Source organism: Dermacentor silvarum, chromosome 4 (genome assembly GCF_013339745.2).
Source record: "Dermacentor silvarum isolate Dsil-2018 chromosome 4, BIME_Dsil_1.4, whole genome shotgun sequence".
Classification (NCBI taxonomy): Eukaryota; Metazoa; Arthropoda; class Arachnida; order Ixodida; family Ixodidae; genus Dermacentor; species Dermacentor silvarum.
In genome coordinates this window covers 83,667,517-83,693,685 of record NC_051157.2, presented here as the reverse complement: position 1 = coordinate 83,693,685, position 26,169 = coordinate 83,667,517, and the positions used below count along the sequence as shown (strand labels likewise).

The window sequence follows — 26,169 nt, the reverse complement described above, 5'->3', positions numbered from 1 at the left end:
CTCGCACAGACTAGGACATAAGGCACGCGCACACGCGCGCACACACACTCGGAAGCCGCGTGCGGAGTCCGAGAAAATTCAATTAACGTTTCCGGCTCATTGAGGCAGGTTTCTACGGCACGCGCATGTTCTCCACTCATTTGCGCGTTCAATTAATCGCTATACACAGCGGCGCGCATGTCACCTGCTTGGATGTATATCGCAGCTGGCCTCTATGAGCACTCACTCGCTCACGCGCACACGCGAGCAATCAGGCACGCACGTATACGAACAGACACACGCGCAGACCTGTACGGGCGTTCGAACGCAACGCGCTAACGCGCGCACACGATCATGCAAGCAGCACACGGGGAAGCCCAAGCAAAGACACACACAAAAAAACCCCACAGAACTTGGCTCGCGTAACAACCGTTCCGCTCGCTGGGGATCATTCGCGTTGTTGCCTCGTGTTTAGTCTAACGACCATGCACGCCACCGCCGTCGCCGGATGAGACCGGTCCGCGCGAAGCGTTGTCGTCCCCACGGGCGCATAGCGCGTCCGCCCGACGACTCTGGCGCAGAGAGGATATATATCGGCAAGCGGCGGCGCGAATCCTTTCCTCGCCCGGCGCGTCCAACTTTCTTTCCATCGCTCGGTTAAGTATGCAACCGACCAAGGGTCGCCGCCGAGTCCGTGGTGGTGGCAGAGGTCCCCAGGGCCACTCTCGCTGATTTCTTTCTTATTTTTTTTTCCTGGCGCACCAGGTCTTGTTAGGTCTCGGCGGGAGGGCACCGGGGTATAAAAGAACCGCGGGAACCCGCGCCGGTTTCTTCTCGTCGTGCCAGAATTCTAGTCGCAACTCTCTCTCTCTCCTGCAAGAGAAGAAAGGTGTGCGTGTGTGATGTCCGCATGAAATCCGGCGAGCAAAGTATTCTGTACTTGGATACCGGGACAGGGAGCTTCGTTATTTGTGTGCCGGGAGACAGGCAATTGCTGCGCGGGGACCAGTGCGCGGTGAACAGCGGGTGTATATGCGTATATGTGATGTGCGTGTGTGGTGCCTGTGGTCTACACGTACGGCATTGATCGCGGGTGTTGGTGACAATGCACGTTGTGGGGTGGCAGCTTCCCAAACGGAGTCACCGGAGCGGCTACTGCCGGGCCCTCGTCGAAGGATGGCGAATGGCCAAGGTAGGATCATATCGCGATATGCTATAGTTGAGGCCTTTATATTTCGTGGGAAAGAATCCTTATAACGACCGTTTCGACTACGCAGATGTATACATAAGAAACAGGTTAGACTGTTCTTACTTCATTTGGAGATTTATGCAATTCTAACATTTTCGACATTTTCGTTTCGTCGGATCAAGACAGCTCAGTCTCGTCGGATCAATGAAAAATCTAAATTTACATTGAGGCGAACTTATCTGAGCCATTATCAATCAGCGCCTTTGCACACGTCTCGGCAGACATCTTCAATCTAGCACAAGGACAGTTCCTGTAGCTACATCATTGTTTGATTAATATGTTAAGGTCATTGTCATAGTATCAAGGCTTAAAAGGAATGGCTGACCATTGATAAAGTTTTCTATATATGCTTTTTTTTAAGTGAACCGAACGAATTAATAGTGATGACAGCGCATGGTCCTTAATTCATGGACCATTGCTAGCCATGTATAGGAAAGAAAGCATTTTCATCGTATGTGCTGTGCCTTGGAATTTGTCGTTATCGCTATTGCAAGGAACCCTCTTGTACTACAAAAATTAATAGCTGTTTTTGCCAGAATCTGACGGTGTTGTAGGATCTTAGTCTACATTTTGCTACTGCTGTTTACACTGCTTTTTTTGGCATGTCTCTCTAAATCTTGCGCAAACCGTTGAAAAAGTGTATCGTGATTTGTTAAAACGTGATCTGTACGTGTGTCGCGCATGTAACTGGTGGATTACGATTTGGACCCCAGAAAGTGTCTCCTATAATATCGAGTTGCGTGCATAATGTGGGCGCTCTGCCGCATACTGCTGCCCAAGGTCACCTTCATAACATTTCGGCAACTTGAATATAATTATTTCTGCAGCATGTGCATTCAGCCACGTTGTTGTTCCCTTGAGTAAGGAAAACACCAAATTTGGAATACAATCATATTGAAAAAGGAAAGCTGAGGGCGAACATTTTCCTTGAGCACCTTTTAGCTAGGGTTAGGAAGATATTACTATATTTGCTGGAATATAATCACTACCACCTCCTTTTTCGATCCATTTATTTATTTCTTTTCATGCCCTTTATGACCAAAATGAAGGATACCAAAGTGCGATACATACGCCTTCTGTACAAACCATATTACTTTTCTTCGTCTTTTCGGTAAGGTGATATAAGCCAAACTAAATGTTATCCCTATATGTCTTTGAACCACACTAGCGTCGACGGCCATGTTTTCAAGCACTTCCATACGTTTTATGAAACGTCGTACGCGGGTATCATGGCGGGTATGATTCACGTTAGCGCAGTCGAAACCTTGAGACACATAGGTCAGACGTCTGGCTAAGGCTATTTGGATTGTTACGAGACCGTTTCTTGGCTGTCAGACCATATTAGTAGTAAGCGGTCTTCCTCTGGAGATAAATGGAGCCCGCAAAATGGCGCACGATAGATGGCTCGCTTGCCGTCGTTACCACTGACGTCGCAGAGCGCGAACGAATTCAGTTTGATAGAAGGCAGTTGTAACGGAACTCGCTGCTCGCCTCTCGACCAGTGCTTAGCGAGAGTGGGAAAAGAGCTCGTTGTTGCCAAAAACTACCGAAAAAAAGAGGAAATAAAGAACGCCGTCTCTTGTAGAAGGGAGTGATCGATCCACGACGTCTGATCTAACGTCAGAACGCGATGTTGTTGCCGGTCCTTTACTATACATCCGGCTTCCGGGTTTTCTTTGGTCAATTGGTGAGATGGCGCCGAGATACAGAAACACAAGCAAAGGAACTACACCGCCTATTACAGCGTGTCCTTCCCAGTCTCCGTGAAAGTCGTCCCTGTGCAGTGTCCCACTTTCTGTATCCGGCCCCCGTCAATGCACCCACGTCGATGCTGAGGTGCTGCAGCGTTCGCAGAACCCTTCCTGTACGTCTTTGCCAACAACTGTCATCATCAAATGCACCGACACTATTTTTTGATGGTTCCTGCACCGCGCATATTCAAGTGGAAACTTGACTTCCAGCAGAATGTCGCACGAAGCTGCGATATCCCAACGGGTTCATGTCACACAAAGCTTAACAGTTGAAGAAAAGTTCGTATTTCTTTGTCTACGAGATCGAACCACACAGCACTATATTCACGAAGGTATAGAGCGACAGTCACTCTACCACTGAGCTGACGAGGAGGCTGGAAGATGGCAGCATGTGCTGCAACTTTGCAGTTCCTTTCGAGGTTCGAGCTACATTTGGGTTGATGTCAGTTTCACTTCGCTTAATTTTACTGAGAGGCATGACGCGTTCATGCTGCTGAGTACGAGGTCGTGAGTTTAATTCCTGACCTTGGCAGGCCACGTTCCGATAGAGGTGGCTATGCGAGAATAAAAAAGAACGCTGTGGTGTAGTTTAATTTAGGTGCCCGTTAATGTCCCCTGATGGTAAAAATTCCCCGTCAGCAGCTTTTCCTCGTGTAGGCGTGCACTACCGGTATGACTTAATGGCGAATTTTATATGTGCGCAGTACATCACTGTATGTACCTTTATTGGAGACATTAGTTGTGTAGATGACTTTTTAATTATGCTTCCAATGCGTTAGAGTAGCTGTCGAAAGTAAAAAAATAACACAGCAAGTTATACTTAGTGTTTCGCGCTGGTTAGTGAAGCCTTTTGTCTGAAGTCTCTTCCGTGTCACATATATGCCTTCGAGATGTGTAATCGAGCAAACTTTTACTTGGCTTAAGTTGTAGTTACTGTTTGCACTGATACGCGTCATATTACCCGTAGCCTCCTCTGTCATATTCCTAATCACGCAAGGAAAAAAATTAGAAAGATGTGCCCGTAAATATCTAAGGCAAAAGCCGCCATCCCCATAGTGTAGATCCATCCCCATGGTAGATCGCGCAACAATAATGCACCGGAGAAAACAGGTTTGGCTTCACTCACAATGGCTTCACCTACCGAGATCCTCAACTTGCACTTGAAGTAGCGATTAATGGGAAATATCGCGTACCTTAAAATGCCCCATACCTGGCTGTTTACTAGTATAAGTGCCATCCTATCAATAACATACTATCGGGTGTTTTTCAGTCTGTCTTTTCAAACTGACAATCAGTTTGTCGTGACTGTTTCTCTTGTCCTGCAGATAAAATTAGTACTGAAATTGACACAAAGTTGTGAGCAGTTTAATGTGGACTGGGAGTTTCCAGACACTCAGGCAGTTCGTGCATGCCGTCGTTGTCGTGAAGGCTTAGACAATGGCGTTTACACGTTGGCTTATGCGCACTTCTTTCTTTGCGCCCATAGTCGCCAGATTATGAGTTGTGCTATATACCTTAAACGGTGCGTCTTCGATCGAAGAACGTTAGCAGCAGCACTTGCTCGTCTCAGGAACCAGCCACTGTCAGAGAATATTCTGGGCCTTCGACATAACTGTTAAATGTAGTTTTATTCAGACAATGCATGTCTTACTTGATTGCTTATATGAAGACGGACTCGGAATCCAACCGTTGAGTAGACCCATTAATCATGAGCTCCGTGCCAACTCTTCCCTCTGTCCTCGTTGTCACCCATCATGCTCAGAGCTTTTTCCCCTCTTCCGCTACTTCCACCACAGAGAATAGTTCGCCGAAGAAGTGACCCTCAGGCGATTTAACCCTCAGAAATCTTTGCGATTTCTTATTAGGTGTAATTAATCACTCGCTTACTTTGAAGCTCGATAATTCTGAAGCCGCAGCTACTCATACTAATCTAGGAAGCTACAGGCCACGAGGAAGCTACAGGCTAGCCAGTAAGGGACACGAGCGCAGTCTGCAGTGTATTCATCCGCGTCTTGTCGTCTGCAAGTCGCATACGTTACTGGTTACAGGCCTCGTCTGTAGCTCTGGCAGCGCCAAAGGAAGCTACTGGGATGAAGTATAGTTGTTCAGCGACGTCTGCAGCACGTATAACGAGTCTTCCGCACGTTTGTCGCCTAGGGATAACATCGTGCAGTAACAAGAAGCAAAGACAAGGCCCCCGCCGTGTCCATCGATTTGCGAGGAGGATATATTTATCCACGTTGAGAGTCTTGTTAGCCGGCGCGCCCCCGTAATCTTCTTAAGTGAGGATGAGGCAGGCGATGCGCCCGCCTTTCGTTTTCATATCCTTTTGTCTCTCTTTTCGGGCAACGGAACGTGCCTTAAGGGCCAATTATATATATAAAAAAATATCAGGATGCCAAGGGGGCACGATGTCGCCTCTGCCGGTAACGACGAAGGAACGCAGTAAATTTAGGGAGTGCAGTCATATCGTTTTACCGTGCAAATGCATTGGGAGCACAGCAAGAGACCTTATTGTGCTTTTAATTGGTATGTAATGCACTTTTGTAATTGTTAGTTCATGTTAACGTCGTGTTATGTTATTTTTTTAGCTTATTTGCTTTTTATATCGCTGCGTACGATAAATATGTCAACGGCTGGTACTGGGCTTTGTTTTAATAAAGCAGATCTATCCCCTCGAGTGTGTTTACCGCATTCTCTTGTTCTGCTACAGTCTTAGATCAGGAGAAGTGATGGCAAAAACTTTCGCGGGAGTAACTGACTTGTCTCCGTACTGAAGCGTACGTGTTCTGTTTTGGGTGAATGTGCTCCAACGTACTGCAGAGGCAGTACAAGAACTATCTGGCGTTTACTCATCGATATGGCCAGAGGTCTAGCACGCACACCTGCCAACCCTCCCGAATTTTTCGTAACATTTACAAATTTGGGCTCCTTTTACGATTTTACGAATTTTATGTCACCTTTTACGAAATATAAGTTCTGTTTTTGCAAAACTTTCACCCACTGGTCTTCGAACACGCCATCGGCAGACTTCTGATAGTGAAAGGACGCCAGGGAGGATGCTTGCTTGGAGCAAGTTATACAGACCAGTTCCTTAAGCAGGCGAAATCGTGAACAGCAAAGTCCCTGAAAAAGTCACTGTTGTCTAGTATATTCCAAGTTTGCTGCTGTTTGTGCTGACTCTAAGGGTGAATGATCGTTAACAAAGTGCGTAGGTATCCTTCAAAATGCACTTGTTCATAGGAAGCTTCACAAAAAAAAAAAAAAAAAAAAAAAAAAAAAAAAAAAAAAAAAAAACGCGCGAAAGCAGCTCTATGCTCTACCCATTTGACCATGAACTACCTAGTGATCCAAGTTGGTGGAAGAGAAGTTAAGCGCGGTCATATATAGATACACAGATACAAATATACATAGATATACCGCAAACTAGGGTAAGTTTCCGAAGAATTCTAGTAGCCTTAAATGGCATCCCAAGTTAATGGTGACACTGGTTATAGTAAACATAAAGTGGCATCAACGAAGATAACCTCCCGAAGAGATTTTCCTTTTCCTCATACTTTCTACCCTTCTTGATTTCCCCCGTGCGGAGTAGCCAGTCTGACAGTTATTCTGGTTATCGGCTCTGCCTTTCATCTTCCATTACTCTTTATCTCGGAAGTATGTATTTGAATGGCGATGAAACAGTTTATTCCCGCAGTTCCTAGGATGACTCTGAATACGCCTCCCCCCTCGCCTTCCTATTCCGCATAATAGGCATTCGAGCCGTCCTGTAATAAAAACATTTTTATTATTATCACATCATCACCATCATCCTGCGAATGGGAGTTTGCAGCATTCTTTGTCCTTCGAGTGGAAGTCTTCCATCCAAGTGATGCGTCTTCCAAAGCTCTCGGCGTCCTGCACTGACGCGTACGAGTTTCGCACCCGTTCGGAATAAACAATGGAGCTTGTGACAAACGAAGTGTGCGCGCGAGCGCGGACTCTGGGAAGTAGACAAACATAGCGCAGACATCTGTTGTTAAATGGCTTCTTTCGTCCGCATCGTTTCTGTGCCTCCTCTCCTGTGTCCGTGTCGGCTCGCGCTGTTCGCTCAACCTTTCGTAATGAACAAGATAACTCGAAACAAAACTTGAATGGATGTGCCTTGGTTCGCGTTTCTGTGTGCTTTGTCAGGAGCTATACATATATGGCGCGTTCCTTTTAATTTCGCACTCCCGCTTCCACCAGTGGGAGAGCGTTCCCATTTAATTGGATGCCCTCCCAGAGAGTTGCATCTCCCGCTGACTGCTACAAAAAGACTATTGCGGGATTCTCTGGCTCGCAACTTTCATTGCAGTGGGTTGAAGCTAAAGAAAACGCTGCTCGAGCGTTACGATATGGTTCTTCGTACTTTGCGAATGCGCAAAGTTTGCCTTTAACAAAAGAAGATTAAAAAAAAAAAACGTTTAACCTTGCACTCGGTCGCGCAACGCTTCAAACAGCGAAGCTGGGCGATCGCAGACCAGCATTTTCCGGAAGTGCGCGCAAACTTTTCATCTTATTACTCATGATGATGATAATTTCTTTTCGCGCGTCTCGGACTTACGGCCGTCACTGCGAGTTTCATAGTGCAGCCAAGGTCGATTCACATAGGTCGCGAACCTTTGGGCGAAAAGTGGTTCAGAACGAATTGTCATTGACATGAGCAAGGATGGTTATGGGAACAGCGATTGAAGCGCGACTATGTTTGGAGGGAACAAACAGTGGGAAAGAAAAAAAAGTGTTTTATGAATAGAGAGAGACACAGTTAGATTCATTCAACGAAAATAAAGTTCATAATCAATTTATATAAGCATGGCGAGAAAAGAAGAGACAATTCTGTTTTACTTGATCATTATCAATAAATACCTTTTTTCAGCGCCAACCGCAACAGCGCCCATCGACTTATAAAGCAATGCAGCTCTTGAAGTGTGCCGAAAGGCGCGCTCGTAAAGTTCACCTGTTACATTACGCCCCCGGCCTCACATGTGGTGTTGTTTTGCTTGCCGACGTTTGTCTAAATTTGGTAACGCTGGTAGTTTCATTGTTTCTTAACCGGTTCATTCAAAAGAAGTTAAGTTGCGACCGCCAGATAATTGTTTAATTTAGTTGTTTTCGTGTGACAGCGCTGGTTGACGGGCTTGGCGTCCAACGAAAGGACGAGCACTCTACGCCCAAAGCGTTCGTCGGCCTCCAAAGAAAGTATGTTCTGCGCAGGGATGCGATTTCGTCACCCGTACGGCTGACCTTTTCCTGCATCACTTTCCGCACTGAAAGCTCGGAACGCCCATCAACTCGTATAGCGGTGCATTTGAATATACAACTGTAATGGCAGGCCTCAGAAAAGAAATTTCGCGCCTTTGAGAACAAAATGACGTCACTTCTGTTTTTAACGAATATGACGTTACATAATTTTTTCTTCCACCGGAAGTGTTTCCTCCTCACAAAGATGGCGCTAAGCCCCTTGAACAGCCGATGAACCACCATGTTTTGAACGTATGGGCTTCTATGGAAGCTTCGCTACAAGGTATATCTACCTTGGCGCAGCTTGCAACACCGAACACCGACATCGCGTTCCAATGCCGACACCGCGTTCCAGGAGACCCGCTCCGTGAATGCGTCTCTCTCTCGCTCTCATAGCGCGAAACCTCTTAACCTCGCAGAGCACGAGCGTACGAACGCGTCAGCTGTGGACGAAGACGGCGACGCTCGAACGCAATCATATGGTTCGCATAAGTGCATGTTCTGCAAGCGTGGCTGTATAGCCTAGTGGTTACGATACTTGCATTGGGACCGGGGGTACGCGGGTTTGAATCCTGCCTCGGCAAGAAAGTTTATTTCATTTTATTTCTTGGTAGTTTCTTGATACGCACCACGAACCACAAATTACGGCTGGCTTAAACAGCTTCGCTGTCATAACTAAGACGAGGGGTCACGCGAAGATTGAGACTTGAAGTGTTCAACATTGGACGAACAAGGGAAGCCTTACGCCTGGACCCAATGTGTTAACAAGGAAAGTTGTCACCCTGGCAAGCCCCCTTGCCGAAACGTTGGCTCCAGGCGTGAAACTTCCCTTGTTCGTCTGTACTGTTGACGAGTACATAAAAGGGTAGTTTCAGGAATTCTTTCCTCTTCCATCCGAGGGAGTATACACTGTACTGACAGTGCGACGCACAACAAAATTTCGATACGATACAAAATTTTCAGTTCTATCCGAGCTTCGAGGAACTCGATGCGCCATGTGGAACCGTGTTTGGTTACCACCGCACCTCTGCCATCTCCCTGTCGCTCAAAAGATGGATACATCTCGTATCCAGAAAAGCATGCCACTTTTTAAAGAAAGCCGCTTCAGTAACGGCAAGGAAACACGGAATCAAGAACTTGGCGGTGCTTTGAACGACGATGCCAGTGAGCCATTACGTGCCTTATATAGAATCAAGGGGACTTCATTGAGAGTCTTCATTTTTGCCTCATTGAGCACCATCAAGGTAAAATTACAAATTAAGTTAAATTTAGTTAATTAGAAGGATAATGGGCGTTTATTGTGCAATTTATGATGCCATGCACTCGTATAACAGATCTGAGCAAGAATTTTTTTGTCTAGCTCCCCCTGTCTTGTAAAGGCTGGAGACCGTCGTCTCCGACTCACAGTATCGACTGCGCACACTTCGTGTCTTGAATACTACTTCATGCTAAGGCTTCGCTGGCTCTGGTATTAAAAGACGATTTTCTTTTTCCTGTGTATAGGCAATTCCTGCAGCATTGTCGATGTATAAGCCGCCGCCGCCTCGTTAAAATTTGCGCGCGCTGTAAGCTACTTAGGGTGATTACGTTATAGCTGGAGCTTAAGCTTCTAAAGATGACGTTCTCCCGTGGTGCCACCACTTGAGCGATCCACGAATATTAATGTGCCTGGCGTAAGCTAATCTCGCCGGCATAAATTTTAAATATATTAGCCTTCGGTGCTCTTGTAAACGTTGCCTATCTTCGAAGCCGTTACAGTTTTTTGTTGCATGAGCCACGCGGAGGCGGTTTATCTATTTTTTAAAAGCGCGCAGAGTGCTTGGGCGGACGTTTGGAGGATAGTGAGACGCTTAATAACGTGTGCGCGCTGATAAGTCCTAGCGACATGATCACACATATATGCAAAAGTAGAGGTTTGTCGAAACATTCGTGTTTGTTTTTTCGTTAGCTGTTCATATAAAGTGCAAAGGAATTGGACTACGCTGTTGCATGTAGAAACCGCGAGAAGCCCCTTCTTTTTCTTTCTCTCTTTATTTTTTATTTGTCCAGGAAGGTTTTCAAGAATTCGCACGCGACGCTGATATATATATCGCGGCAATGAATTCCCAGGATGCCACCACTTTCGAGATATTAATTCCCGAACTTTGCGGAGAGATGCAGTGGCGCGTTCCAGTGACTTTTGTGCTTCAGTGCGTAACACCGCGTTTTGTTACAAAAAGTAAGTGGAACGCCAATGCATTTCTCCGCAAAGTTCGGTGATGAATATTTCGAAAGTGGTGTCATCCACACAATTCTTTTCATATGCCTTGCGAACTCCACGGCTAGAATTTGTAAATTGCAATATGGGCCATAAGGTAATTAGTTAATATCTCAATTAGTGATTTTTTTAAATTTCTCGATTATGCATTTGAATTTTTTGTGCAAGTAATATTCGCCTCTTCGAGTAGACGAGCTCATGAACTAGAATTGTGATCTCTGCCGCGGACAACATTTAAAAAAATTTTTGAAAGTGTTCGCTGAAACACCCGGTATATATAAAGGCACATATGTTATCCCGAGGTACAGTTAAGGTTGGATATCCAGCACGGGGGGAAGGGGATGAGGAGATACAAAAAGAAAGCTTACGGAAAGAAAAACGAGAGACGTGTAGACGCCAACGAAACCGAAATATATAGGGCTGTTTGATTTCACAATCGCAACTATAGTTGTGTGCAGAAACTGTGCTTCTATGTGAGCTGTATGTGAGAGCACGAGAGTAGCAACTGGTGGCCGCATCATCAAAGCGATGGGGAGCGTCTCGTTCCGAAAAAAAAATGTAGGTATACATTGGTGTACGTGCCTGGTAGTGCGAAACGGTAGCGTTAAATATCGCACATCTTCACCACTACACGACGTGGCTGGAAAGACGAAAGACGGAGCGGCTTCAGCGCGTATGAGGCGGCAGTCGCACGTTGACACTGATCCGCGCGGGAACCCAGAAACACTAGCCGCAGTGGCCCTGACCGGACCCAATGCATGCAACTCCGGGGTGACGAATCTCCCACGCACATATATATTAAATGCACTAGGCCTTTCTCAATGACACTGGGCGGTGGCTATGGAGAACAAGATCGCCCGCCCTGCGGCAATGGTTCCCCGACCTTGCCTTGGAGCGCCGGTTCAATTCCCGGCATGCACCGCTCCTCGCTGCATTTAAGTGGTTAACAATGCTTGCAGTGTCTGCATGTTGGTATTTTGGAGGGTAGTATATTACAGGAAACATCTGAGCGAAATAATAAAAAAAAGTCACAGGCCTGCGCGGCACACGCAGCAAAGTCACAGTGTAAGCTGGTTGAGCGGCGCAAGAGTAGCTCCAATTTTGGCACCACGCACAAAAAGGTCTTCGCGGCAAAGTGTCTTCGACTCGAGAACGATCTGAACTGTCCGCCTTGCGTCGACGGCGAGCTGCGGCTTGCAATGCACAGCAGTCTGCTGAGCCCGATGAAACCTGGTTGTAGCCGCGCACGTAGCTCTACGATTCGCTTCTTCAGCAGCGGTTCGTACCTTGCGATGAGACGCCATAACGTGTACCGAAGAGGTACCCAGAATACGTGGCGCACATCTAACATCGGGATAGCGTTGATTGCGCGCCTCGTCTGAATCGCATCGCGTCTGAATCGCATCTCGTCGCACGCGGCGGTTGCATGCACGTTAACTAGATGGCGCCACCATACTGTCGGAGGCTCGGGTCGTCTGCGCCTGCGCGCCTGCCTAGGCGCGCCGGCGCAGAGGCACAGGGCGCGTATAAATGGAATGTTTCTTCTGCCTGATAGCAAGCGCTTGCGTCGCTCAGGGAGGTGTGCGGCGGGGAGGTCTGGGGGCTGTCTTATTTTCTTGCGTGGCAGCATTGCTGTGGTAGAAGCGGTCACGTCATCCGAGGATGGTAGATTGGTCCTCTGTGATTTTACTTTGGCAGAGATGCCTTGAAGGGCCATATGCGTGTATGCTCCTAACGTAGCACGGGAGCAGGAAGTCTTTTTTGGTTAAGTTCAGCAGGACATAAATTGTGAAAGGCATGTCATTTTACTGGGTGATTTTAACTGTTTGCTTTCCAGAAGATACATATAAGTTTCCCAGCGTTCACGATAAAAGTGCCTTGCTTTTAAGTTCGATTGTAAGGGAACAAGACCTTGAAGACATTGGTTATGTGCTGTCAAGTGAAAATCATGCCGTGTATACGCACTCCAAGGTGAATGTCATAGCAGGTTAGACGAAATTTATGCTCCATTAACCTTTGTACCTTTATTCTCAAATTATCAAGTGATACATGTTAGCTTTAGCGATCATTGCCTGGTTATGTCAACGATAGGAAAGAAACAAAGGGCATCAACATTCAACTGGGATTTATGGAAGCTAAATGATAAGCTTTTGCAAGACGAAGTTGTTAGAAAAGCAGTTCAAGATAAGCTCGAAAATTTGCTCAGCACCACTACGTCAGCGTTTTTCATTGCAGAATGAGAACTCTTCAAGACAGACGTTAAATTTACCGCAATTGAGAGAGCATGTGTAGTCCAGCATAAAGAAAAAGAACGTGAGAAGGAATTGCACCTCAGGTTAAAATACATGCACTGCGCAGAAAGCTATTCCCTGGATTATTTACGAAAGAAATCAAACAAGTTAAGTCTGAGCTTGAAGTTATGGTATGGATGAAGAAAAGTACAAGGGTGCGGTATTAAGGGCACGGACAGAGCATTTATGGATGAGAGAGACGCCAACCAAGCGAGCCATGAGCGATGAGAAACACGCGGCTTCCAAAGAAATAAGGGAAATAAGATATCAAGGGGGAAGTCACTAATGATGTTGGAATGATAGAGCACGCATTTCAGTCTTATTATGAAAGTCTGTTGGGGAAAAAGACCTGTGATATCGAACGTTTTAAGACTTAATTCTTGCCCTTAATTCCAACAGTATCAGATGAAGTCTGTGAAGCGCTCGAGAGACCAATAAGCCTTTCGGAAGTTGAGGATGCGATTGACGTTCTCCATCCCGGCAAGTCGCCAGGGCCTGATCGACTCGGATGGGCTTTTCTATAAGAGCTTTAAAAGTGAAATAGCTGTAGCATTACACCGGGTGATAAGTGAGATGTATGAGAGCAAGGAAGCGCCTCCTTCTTTTCGGACATCGCACGTTATTTTAATTCCTAAAGCGAAAGACCCAGCGAGGCTTTTGGCGGTTGAAGTCCTATAGACCAATAAGCTTGACAAATACGTACTATAATGTTCACACTAAAGTACTAGTGAGATGATTGCAAACTGTGATAAAAGAACTTGTGGGCCCCCATCAAACCTGCGGTATCAAAGGGAGATCAATATTTTCTAATATACATACTGCAAGGGCCATACTGGAATGTTGTGACGAAAAGGAGGGCCGAGTGGCCATGATACAAATTGATCTTGAAAAGGCTTTTGATAGAGTCGTCCATGATATCATTTTTCTTGCTTTTGGAACATGTTAAAGCCAGTTCAGTGATATCAGACGGAGTGAGAATGGTGTACAAAGATTGCACTGCAAAATTAATAATTAATAGAAAATTAAGCGCCAGTATAAAAGTGAAGTCATCAGTAAAACAGGGATGCTGCTTGTCGCCTCTTCTGTTTGCCTTGTATTTAGAGCCACTTTGTTTGAAAATAATTAGAAGCCAATATATTCGTGGATTTATCTATTCAGGAATTGAGACTAGAGTTCTGGCTTATGCGGATGATGTGGCAATTTTTTGCATAGATACAGAGAGTGTGGATAAAACTTTGAAAGAGGTTGTTTCTTTTTGTGCTGCAACTGGAAGTGCTGTCAGCTGGACTAAGTGCCTAGTCTTATGGCACGGCAGCTGGCCACAGACACCCGGCTATTTTTGCAACATAAATTGGAGCGTTATCCCTGCAAAATACCTTGGGGTGCCATTGCAACATTATCGTGACAGTGCAGAGTATTGGAGCGAAGAAATAAAAAGTGTTAAATACCAGACAGAAAAATGGGGTGGGCATAATTTTTCGATGTTTTCAAGAGCTAGTGTGTGCAATTTGTTTTTAGTTACAAAAGTGTATTATGTACTACAAGTGTTATGCATGGCAAGAGTTTCGGTGCAGAAATTTCATGGAGTGTTTGCAGTATTTATATGGGGATCTACTTGGGAAAGAACTAGCCGATGTAACTTGTTTCATTCGTTGAAGAATGGGGGACTGGGGCTAACACATTTGTTTTTGAAACAGATCGTAAGTAGGTTCTTTTTCTTACGGGATCAAAGTGATATACTTCTGCGTACTGTTATTCAAGTGAGATTAAGTAAGTTCTTCCTTGCCTGAGTGGGTTGTCTCATCAAGAAATGAACGAACACCAACGCCAATTGGTTTTCTGAAGGAAGTTGTTAGTGTCATTTTCATTACTGAAAGCACATTTGTCGAATGAATTTTTGTCTTCTGTGACGCGAAAGAAACTCTATCGGGATCTTGTAGGTGTTTTCTTACCTCTTCCTGTATATCGCACCATATACAACTTAGGACCTGAAAGGAATGTTTTGAAACGCGTGAAAAATATGCCTGTTAGACCTTCAGCGAAAACATTTTTTTCAATTGCATTCTGGCACCCTCCCTGTGAAGCCATGGCTACAAAGTAAAGGCTTATTTGTTCCGTGGTCTGTTAACTGCATCATATGTAACAAATCTGAAACTATCGAGCACATCTTCCTGGATTGCCATGACTCCGTTTTCTTGTGGGACGTTCTCAAACGAACTCTGAAAAAAGAACTGCCGATAAGCCCTTTCGGTATTCGTTTCTTGCCATGCGCAGACGCAGAGGGAGTGCCGGCTGACATGATAATGCTTTTGTGTATGAATTAACAGTGTGTGGAAAACGCGCATGGATGTCAGGAATGCCCACGTAGATGCTAGGTCGGCAAGACAGTACCTAATTGAAAGTCTCACGTACACGCGGGATGCCCTAAAGCACATGATTGAACCGCCAGAGTGGTTTCAGGAGCTTGACGCCTTGGTGTCTGTGGTGGCCTCTTGAAGGCCTTTCAAATTAGTACAGTCTAGCCAAATTATGTAATAATATTGTGTAGCGCCAAGTGACCTGCTTTGTATTTCTACGGGTGTATGTATTGTTGCGAAGAAGGTAATAAAGAAAAAAAAAAGCTTGCGTGGCTCAGTGGTAAAGTATCTGACTCCACGCCGTGGGCCTGGGTTCGATCCCGGCGGAGAGCGGGTACTTTTTTTCGCATTTCCCGCGATAGCGGCTGGGGCGGCGGCGGCGGCATCATTGCGACCAGAAACCGCTATTGGAATGAGCCCATAACGGCTTACGCTGTAAAAAAGATGAAAAGGCTGCGTGATTGAATTATCGGTATTTCGTTAACACCCAAGACTGACCCGCCGTTCGAAACTTGCAACACGGATGGCTCCAGCCCCATTTCATTCAATAACGTCTGGCTCAATGAAACGAAGTGAACGGATACAGCACTGTGACCCACTTGAATGTGACCGTTTGAAACCGTTTCGGATCACTTCCAAAGCACGATATCTCACATCGTATAGCCTGGACTTCGCTTTTTCTTTTTTCTTTTCGGAGTCGTAGACCGCGCTGAGGTCACTTTCTGTTGTGTCCATCTTTCGTCCCCCGCGGTCGTGCCGGTGCTTCCGAAGCGACGCATTACACGCGCTTGGTAACCGCGCGTTGAGGAGGAAAAAAAGGGGAGAAAGAAACCAGAGATTATATGTTCGTGCGCATCTTGCGGTAGTCCTTGAATGAAAAGGTGGCGAGGAGGGAAAGGATGTACGTGGGGGAGAGAGCCGCGAAATGCAGCAGCACGAATGGGAGCCGGATGTTTTCATAGCCCGACGGGTAGAAATACAAAGCCAAGTAAAAAGAAAAAAAAAAAAACCCAGAAATTACGCTACCGTTGGCCTGTTCGTTTACAACGTCCGCCGTATACGCTAAGTGACGCCCTCCACCTTTGCTCGGGTAGTTTTCCGCCATTCGCAAGACCCTTTAGAAGAGTCGCGTTTCGCTCCGCTGAGTGAAGCCGGAGCAACCGCACTCGAGGAAGCTGAAATGCCGAAGAGAAAACAACGATAAACTCAGAGCGAGAGTGCTTCTGCAGAGGTGGCGCACACGGTAGCCTGCCTCCAAGTTCATTACCTGGCTTTTCCTATACGCTCCGCGATTTCCGTGCAAGTTTGTTTATTTATTGCCCTATTATAATCTCGCACTATTTTCGGAAGTGTCTGCGCGCACTTTCCTCTTGCATTACTAACGACGTTGCAATTCGGCAGGCTGCTTGGGAATAATTCATTAAAAAAAAGGCCCAGTGGCTTTCATCAACTTATCTAGAAAATCTATGTGAGCTTTTTATCCCCCTATCAAATGCCGAGAAATAAAATATGGCGTCACCTATCTTCTTCTTCTTTTTTTTTCTTTTGAATATAGTACCGCCATTCGCTTAGTGTAAGCGGCAGCGATGAAAGACTCGCAAATGAGCCCGCTATTACGTGAAAGCAAGTGAACACGCGTCCAAATTAGATGTAGGCCGCTCGGCTCAGAGACCGCATGGGTGAGCACGACGAACCCAAAACAGAGCACACAATACTTTCATTTGCCTCTCTATGTAGAGATCCTGAAATCCCCAGCTGAAATCCCGTTTTTGTTCACCGTTGAGCCCGCAGAGCGGTAACCGCATGACGCGTATTTTCACCGTGGCTTAAGCGTGGCTCTTTCCTGTCGTGTGCTCCGCATAAAGTAATAAGCGCTGCATTGAGTTTTTTTTTTTCACTTTTTTTCACGCACCTTCTTTTTCTCTTGTAACGGTAGTCAGGGTCGTGCATTTTCTTTCTTTGCGGTTGTGACTAAACTATCAAAACTGTCATCGTGGGAACAAATAGCCAACAGACGAAGACTGAGAAAGGCACAGACACACACGATACAGTCAACTTGTTCCCTTGATGAATACCACACGTGTTCTCTGCCACTTCCATTTTTTGGCAGTGAAAGACTGTCTTTGTGCTATATCCTAAGTCGAGAGGATGTGAGACCACTTGCAGAACATGATAGTGGGGACCTGGTATCGAGGGCTATTCATAGAATGATATATTAGGGTCCTACTGCGGTTCTTAGGCATGAATGTGAGCGTGTGCGATTGCTTTTAAAGGGCGTATCCTTTTCCTCTTCCTATTACCCCTTTTCATTACCCCCAGTGTAGAGTAGCAAACTGGAAGCTCGTCTGATTGACCTCCCGGCCTTTCCTCTCTTTGCTTTCTCTCTCTCTTTTCCGGCAATTCCTTTGCGCATTTTCTTTGTTCCCTTTCCCCACCGTAAAGTAGCATATAAGGAGCGACCTGGTAAACAACCCGACCTTCCTTACTGTTCTCCTAACTCGGTAAATGAGCACCGTCCTAAAATGTTGACACGGTGCAGCTTTCCTGTTGAGTGGTTTAGCTGCGGCTAAATTGCAACAATACGCTTGTCCAAGTAGTCTAACGTCCACTTAGGATATCAGTTAATATTTGATTGCGACGATCTGATAGCTGTCAAGACCAGCTATCAGATCTGCTCATTTACTGCGCATAATTTTTATAAAAAGCAGCACGCTGCCAGCTGATCAATTATTGTCATAGCGAATCTCTACGACATGCCACTAGCAACACTTCGCTCAATAACTTTCCTGTGTGATTAACGTGTGCACGCTCTGCAAGTTACTTTGTTTTGTAGCTATGAATGTCCCGCATGATTATCGACTACTCAGATCAAATCGAACTCCTCCTCTTTTTGCTGATAGCCATGACGCAAAGCAGGTCTGACGATGAACAGACAGGGCCGCTAGCTAAACAAAACGCACTTTGCATTGGAGCGAATGGAAGCAAGGAAAATGTGGCCTAGAGCACATTTCGTGCACCGATGTCCACAGACCTGCAAAGGCATCAGCAACTCGTATCATCAGCTGCGTTATGATCAGCAGAGAGACCCGCCGTAGTGGCTTAGCGGCTATGGTGTCGCGTTGCTAATCACCAGGTCGCGGGATCAAATCCCGGCCACGGCGGCCACATTTCGATGCGAACTTAACGCAAAAGCGCCCGTGTGCCGTGTGCAATGGGCGCACGTTGAAGATAACCGGTGGTCAAAATTATTCCGGAATCCCCCGCTACGGCATGCCTCATTATCAAATCGTTGTTCTTACACGTAAAGCCCCAGAATTCATTCATTCATTGCCTCATAATAAGATCGTAGTTTTGGCAAGTAAAACTCCAGAAATTATTATCAACAGGGAGCTTTAGAAATAGTGGATAGAAAGTTAGTGGCCCCTATTTCGACACTGCGAACGAAAAATTGCCAGTTTTACACGAGGGGCGAATCGCTGACAGCGATAGTAAAGTTTACCGTTGCGCTTGCAATGAACTCCTCGGGTGGTGTTCTAAATATATGCGTGGACCCGACCAACGCGGACGCGACGTACGCAGGTGCGCCCAAATTTCTGGCACCCTGAAAACCTTTAACACACCATGCAGGGCCTGTAATGGCATCGCACATGTAGGCACCACTACGTTGCCCGGAAAGAGCCACGCCAGTAAACTTACATCACTTTCAGGTTTGGCCACTGATATTGTTTTGCATTTTTAATATTTAACAATTTAGTCTGAGAAGAGTTATGATAGAAGACGTGCTGTTTGTTGTGTGAATCGCATTTGTTTGCGGGCTGCCATTGTCAAGAAAGTCTGAGAAATAACTTGGTGAAATTCGTAAGACCTGGTCTGAGCAAATTTGGTGGTTGAATAGCATAGCATCTACTTTGCATACACGGCAGGCATAAACGTATAGCCTACATATGCCTAAATATATACGAAACCTCACGGCGACGACGACGACGGCGAAAATTCGCCTGGAGTGTCCATGTAATTGCTATCGCACTATAACAACCCAAGCCCATAGCGCGGCTTCCGCGCTTCGGCAGTCCCTCCGGTGCTATTTTTCTGGGTGCACTAAAGTTTCTTAAGTATGCGCAAGTCACAAGCGTCCTCTAGATAGAAATCTCGTCGAAACGGCCATGTATGCGTACATGTTAAGTTCTTGTCTTCTGCACTGAAATGGTAAAGGCCTGGTCACGCTACTTTCCTTAATACGGGAACTACGTATGTAGCACACGTCAGTATTATCGATTGTGCGTTTCCTTTCCCGTCGGCGTTCTTGCACGCGATACGCGAGAAAAAAAGAAAAAAAAAACCACTTGGGTGTCCGCAACCGACCATCCCCGTGGCTGCTCTTTCTTCGTGGCCCGGGATAGCAGTGAATCTATGGGTGCACGGTCATAAACGTTTGATGCGCGCCTTCGCGTTGTAGGAGCCGTGTACGAGGCATCTTTGTGTATAAATGCTTCTCGCTCATGCATTCTTCATAGCGACCATTAGGATGGCCGGGATAGGTAGCCATGTATTAGGAGCAATGTGCCGGGCAAAGCGGCAGAAAAATTGTCTCTCCGGCAACCAGACTACGTTTATCAAGGAATTACGTCGGAATAATTCAGGTTTGCAGGATGCACATGGCCATTAAGGCATGCATAAGATGCGGCACTCGAGCATCCTTTGACGACTCCCTGGTATAGCCTGTCAATTTTGCTCGTACTTTCAAGGCGCCAGGCAGAAAGGGCGGGTGAGAAAAATCACCTGCAGTGCATAGGACGAGGACGAGTATTGTGCTACTAGTTCGTTCTCTCTCTCTCTCTCTCTCTCTCTCACACACACACACGCACACACGCACACACGCACACACGCACACACGCACACGCACACGCACACACGCACACGCACACACGCACACACGCACACACGCACACACGCACACACACACACACTGTTCAGTGCACATCATATTTCCTCTGTATGTGGGAGTTTGAACATGCTCCAGCACACAATGCCGCTCAAGATATACAGTTTTTGCGCTCCTGTCTTTCTTTTGTGTCACCTATTCTCTCTCTTTGTGTCGCCGCTACAAAAAATTATTTCACACTGCTAGTAATCGTGCCGGAGGCCTTATACTGGTGCCAACGCATCTCGACAAGTTACGCATGTTCTACATTGAGCAGGGAGATAAAATTTTATGAGAGAAAGGTGGAGAGGTCGGCCTGAGCGATGTGACTCTAGCCTTCTATTTAACGCTGGGTGAAGGGGTTTGAGCGAACTACAGAGACAGCATGGGGAGACGAAGGTGGTATTGCAAAGATAATGATCGTAGCTGCTTCACAGTTCCTCTATAACTCGCACATGCATTCTTCACGGCACTCTTCGCGGTTTCCAGGCTGTTGTAGCGTAGCCAGCAGACCGCCTATGACATGCATGATTTGTACAGCTGTTCTCGCCACAGGCGTATGTCAGCGCGATAGCAGCTGCTGCAGAACGTGAATTATTTGTCGCAGCATCGCTTAAATTGCCTCGTCCGACGGCGACGTCTCGCGGCGCTCTCGTTCTTCTTTTTAATGACCGGAGCTCCGGGCCCGCGGTGGTAAGCGTGGCCATGTATTCGTGTCATGAGTTTGTGCTGTTGGCTGTATGCGTCACCTCAGGAAATTCATCTGACGTCGTCTTAACCCGCCTCCTATTAGACCGGCGTAACTGGAGCCAGGGGAGCTTTCCTTTTGATCTCGAGTTTGCTGACGACGCGAGCGCTTCTTCCGCTTGCGCACTCACGCTGCCGCCTCATTGGTCAAACTGCTCAACCTCATCTGCTGCAGTATTGTTATGTGCTTTTTTTTTCTTTATCTTGGGATAATTTTTCGAGTTTGCCTTTTTGGGGGCTATCGCAATTGGAGCATTTCGGTGCCTCGACCGCGCATAAAGATTGCCCATGACTGCATGCGCAGAGTAAACATGCCGTCTGGCCAGTGCAGACCACGCTAACATGGCCCCACTTTAAACACTTGCGACACTGCAGTGGTCGGGGTCCACAAGTTCGCACCGGATTCCTCACATAACCCACCTTGACGTGAACAAATAGGGTGTCAACCTCGAAGAGCAGCTAGCTTAACGGTTGTTGAGCGGCCGAAGCAAGAATGCTCGTACATTTAGAGTTAGCAGGAGGAGGAAAAACATTTATTAAAAAAAAAAAAAAAAACAAGCAGGCGTTTTCCTGCTTGTGCTGGGAGGTGCCCTAGAGTTAGGTGCACATTAAATAACTCCTGTAGGTCAAAATTAATCCGGCGTCCCCCCACAGCGGCGTGCCTCGTAATCATACCGTGGTCCTGGAACGTAAAACTCCGTAATATTTTAGAGCAATAATAGTGTAACCATTCACACTTCGTTGCATAATCAACAAGCAAAAAGAGGTTTGACATTAGTACACTCTTTCGCCCTTATTCTCCCACCGCGTAGTTGCCTTATTTCACGGCACAGACAGGAAACGACGAACAGCGTTACTCATAGGAACAGGTAGGCTAAACAAAAACTGCCAAAATTGGTTATATAAACAGGCGCGTAAAACTTACAGCGTCAATCCCTGGGCGCTAGTAGTCGAGAGTAAGCGTCTACGTGGTTTTGCGTTTACCGTCGCCTTAGGCGTTGCCATAGTTACCGAAGCATTGCGTTTCAATTTGTTGCTGCACTCGTGCGCCACTGCGTTATTTCGGCTGAGAGGCGCTAAGAAAGTAAAGAATGATTACTGCCGAAAACTCATGATACGCCTTGCGCTAACACAGCAGGATGCCGGTTGGCGACGGCGCCGGGAACTCGATCAGCGCTACTGCTGGCGAGCTTGTGCTCGGTACCGGGCGACGGTTCTGTGTTATATACACCTGCTTGGGCCGGCAGGTGGGATTGCGCCGCGGTACTAATGAAGACATACGGAGGACACCTGCTCCCGGTGGCTATGTCACAATTAGGGGCGACACAAACTGATTATGCGGGTAGAAGGGTGAAGTTATGAGGCAGGAAACAACGCTTTTACCTAACCGGACACATGCGCGAACTAACGTAAAAAAAAACGCCAGACACGGTAACATAGAAATATGTGCTTGCACAATGAGACTAAGGCACCGAACGAACGAAAAAAAAAAGGGGGGGGGGGGGAGGATAAATGAGAAGACTGGTTGTCGCATCCGTTAGCGAACTGAGTAGAGAAGAAAGCTTGGTGTATACAGCTAAGCTAAACACCTTGAAGGAATTTGTGCTCGTCATGGTTCATTTCTATTTTCATATTTATCTTAGTTATTTGTGGCCATCTTTGCCGAGCAACCGCGCGAGATGATTAAGCTAGGCATGATTCTCCTTTCTGTTGTTCACATCGCGATGAAAAATAGCCTGGACCTCCCTACACTGTACAAACACCAGCCGCGGTAGAAAAGTCCACCTTGGCGCTCTGCCAGCCTTGGGTGCAATGTTTACTACTCAAGCAGCACTAGCGCAGCACGTTTTCGTTTCATTTACTTTGGCATTATACTCTACCATGCGGACGAGCTCGCTGCCATTGTACAAGTCCAGGACGCTAATTAGCTGCCGTCGGGTGGCGGCAACGGCTGGGAGATGTTCGTGTTGAGGTGTAGCTAACGGCGACCTCGCGCTTTCATGCAGGCGCGCGTGTGTGCGGAACGAAATGCAATTTTCGCGTTAACGTGTGGCATCTATACGTCTGCGCCTGTGTTCGTCATAAAACCGGTACATATATTTCTGAAAACAACGCCACTCGCTAGAATGGGGTGTATAATTATTACGCTCGGCCAAGTTTTAAAATTATGAGGTATTACGTGCGAAAACCACGATGTGATTATGAGGCACGCCATATATGTGAGGGACTTTTTTGACTACCGGAGTTTTTTTTTTTTTTAACGTGCACCCAATGCATGGTACGCGGGTGTGCTTGCATTTCGCACCAATCTAAATGCGGCCTCCACGGCCGTGGATTTGATGCCGCCCCCTCGGACTTAGCAGCGCAACACCAAAGCCACTACGCCATTGTGGCGGGTCGGCCAAGTTTTTATATTCTGCCTTTTAATGAGCCTAGACCTTAGGCAATGTCGCTTAAATTTGTGCTGGCGAAGTTCTGGCGCCCATCTGGCAACGCTATCGATTGTGCCGAAGTCAAGTTTCACTTCCTCACTCACACCGTCTGTTATAAATGTCGCGCTCTATTTCTCCCAACAAGCGCATTCAATTCTGCGCAAGTTTCTCGCTCATGGCATTAAACTATGTAGTCTATCCCGGAGACAGAGACAGAGAGAGAGCAGTACATTTAAATGGTGGCTCTAGGCCGATTTGGGAAAGTGGATAAGGGGAAGGGCCCAGAGAAGTCGTGGCTTACTATGTAAAAGCTTCAGATGGGAAGCTCTGTAGTGAGTTAGGTGGCAGGAGAGGCAAGGCAATTCGTAGTTCCCTAGTGAAAAACAGAAGTTGGTAAATATTGACTTCCGTAGTTCTGTGTTATTAAAATAATATGCGCTAACACGCTTCTAAGGTTGAGCATGCAAAAATCTGCCCTTCATGCTCCATGGATTGCATGCAGTCCGGGTGCAGCAAGAGATACAGGAAAACTTCAAAAGTTCACTGGTTTCTGCCTCAGCGGCCTTAGCGTCCATGATATAAGGAAAGCTCTAATTACCCTTAGTAACTATTTCTAAAGGAAGAAAATTTGCAAAATTAGTGGCACTTCCGCTCGCGAACTCCACAAAAGCTGGAGCACAGGCGCATTTCGCTGGGCACCATTAGCTAGAGGGCCCGCATGTTATGTAGTAGCACAGAAGCAGCAAAGGATGCGGATGCACTGTGCGGTGTATAACGTGGTGCCTATAAGTTCCTCGTTCTCATCAAGGTCTCATCGTTGAGTTGACCTTCAACGTCCTTGAGCGAAAACCGTGTCGTCGACGGGAAATCGTAAACGATGATGACTCGATGTAAGAAATCACTTACTACACCGACCCGCCATCGTGTCTTACCCATATTCAAGTGCTCGCGCAACAATTTTGATGGTGTGCGGGTCACTGTCGTCATCGTGTTAATAAGGATGGAGTTAATTCAGGCACTCGGACCCATGACTTTCGGTGGGAGCCAAACCCTCTAGCTTATGCGGGAGTCGAACTTTGACACCTACCTTTGACACACTTTGACACCTACCTTTGACACACTTTGACACACTTTGACAACTTTGACACACTACCTTTGGCGTTAAGGCGAAGGTAATTATGAAACAGTTAATTAATATATAGTTAAATTAAGGCACTCGAGCCCACGACATTTGGTCGGAAAAAACAAGTAATAAGAAGTAACAATGCATTCGAAGGAGAATGTCAGGTAATTTAATGAATGCCTCTTGAGCGCGCGGGCTTTCGGGCCTTCACCCTTTTTGGCGTATGCAAAAGTGACTCAATTTTAAAGTAGAGCTTTATATTTCTTGGAGAAATCGTTATGGCTAGGCGAAATTGCCTGTGTACTTAAACTATCATCATCAGCATTGGCTCGAGCGTCGTAGTCTTCCGCAGCTAGCTCGTTGGCGCCCCTCGGGTTGCGCTCGTGCTCGTGTTCGGCACGCGCTCGTGCCACTGCTCCCGCGTTCGTCGTTGTCGTCTTTTTCCACAGCTGGCTGTGTTGCCGCTCATCGTTCCAGCGTTCACTTCTCCTCTGTCGTCGTAATGGCGAGGCCGCGTTTACGGAGGTATGAGCCGTATTGCTTAAGGGGGTATGAGCCATCGCTTAAGGGGGTATGAGCCATCGCTTAAGGGGGTATGAGCCATTCATTGTCTTACGTAACGGACAGATTTAATTTTGAAGCAATTTAATTTCGATGAATCGCAAGTGGCAATGGCGGGCGAATTCTACTAACCACGCCGCTGAGCAAACTCGAGACATCAAACGCAAGCGACAACGGCGGACTGCGGGCCGCCGTCAGTGACATCGTTCTCTCCGTCGCATCCCACGTGTGTGTAACCTCATAATGGAGAAATACTTTAATGAGCCCTCGGGATTAACCCAGTGATAAACACCGGGGCTGCCCGTTTCAGCTTCGCTGGTTAACCATCTTCAAGGAATGCAAGGGCCGACGAATTTTTTATTCTTACCGTGTCGCGATTTACAAGTTTCAGTAGCCCGGTTAACACGGATACCAACACAGATAAGGTCCTGTGAACTGTTAGGGGCCTGGAACAGAACTCTAGAACGACGACGAAAAACGAAACCGTTTTTGTTTATGACAATGCAACAGAAGACAAAAGAGAAAAATGTGCTACCAAATTGTGAGGCATCGTAAAAATGTAATCTGGTTAACTGATCGTTATTCAACAGAATAAAAAGCAAAAGTCGGGGCATTTGGCCGTCCCGACTGGGTCAATTTGGGACGCGGGACCCTCTGAATTCTGGACGGTTGACAACCGTAGTCCACAGACAAGCTTCTCCGGGCGACTTCTCCATCCTTTCCTATTATTAAACATTTCTCTTTCTCACACACACAATTATCCAAAGAAATCTTCCATCAGATAGGTCCTGACCTTCACTTATGAAGGCATGACTCAGCTTGCTCCGAGATTCACAAAACATCACGTGACCAGGCTGCCACCGCCATCGATGCATAGCATCGTCATATGTGGTGCCGGCTGCCGGTACCCCATTTCGATTGGCAATCGATTATATATGTCGGCGATCCCGATATGCACTGTGTACTGGATAGCTGCCGTAACAAGCGGTCGTCTCGCCGCAGTAGCGAAAACGTTTGTGTGGCTGATTCGCAATGGAGAAGCCATCCACTCATTCCATCCAACCTCCACACAATCCTCGAGTCTCTCTCAGTTAGTGTTTCTGGGGTTAGTCGTGTCATAGTTACGAAACTTACGACGTATGCCAGAATGCAGGTGCCAAGGAGACGCCTTCGTTCCTTCCTTTGTTTGTAAAATTAGCAGACTGATTGACTTGCTCTTTGGCCTGAAATGTTGGCCTG

General features: G+C 46.7%; 1 protein-coding gene across 3 annotated transcripts in view; it reads left to right on the top strand.

Annotated features, from left to right (window-relative positions):
- Nucleotides 1–414: 414 nt before the first annotated feature.
- LOC119450320 (glycoprotein 3-alpha-L-fucosyltransferase A) overlaps nt 415–26,169 on the top strand; it is a 243,594-nt gene continuing 217,839 nt past the window's right edge. For all 3 annotated transcript variants that reach the window (XR_007466401.1, XR_007466402.1, XM_037713748.2), the window contains exon 1: nt 415–1,171. Coding sequence is in view for 1 of the 3 variants with exons in the window: in XM_037713748.2 (XP_037569676.1) it covers nt 1,085–1,171 (87 nt within the window). In the remaining 2 variants the exon portion in view is untranslated. The remainder of the gene's footprint in view (nt 1,172–26,169) is intronic.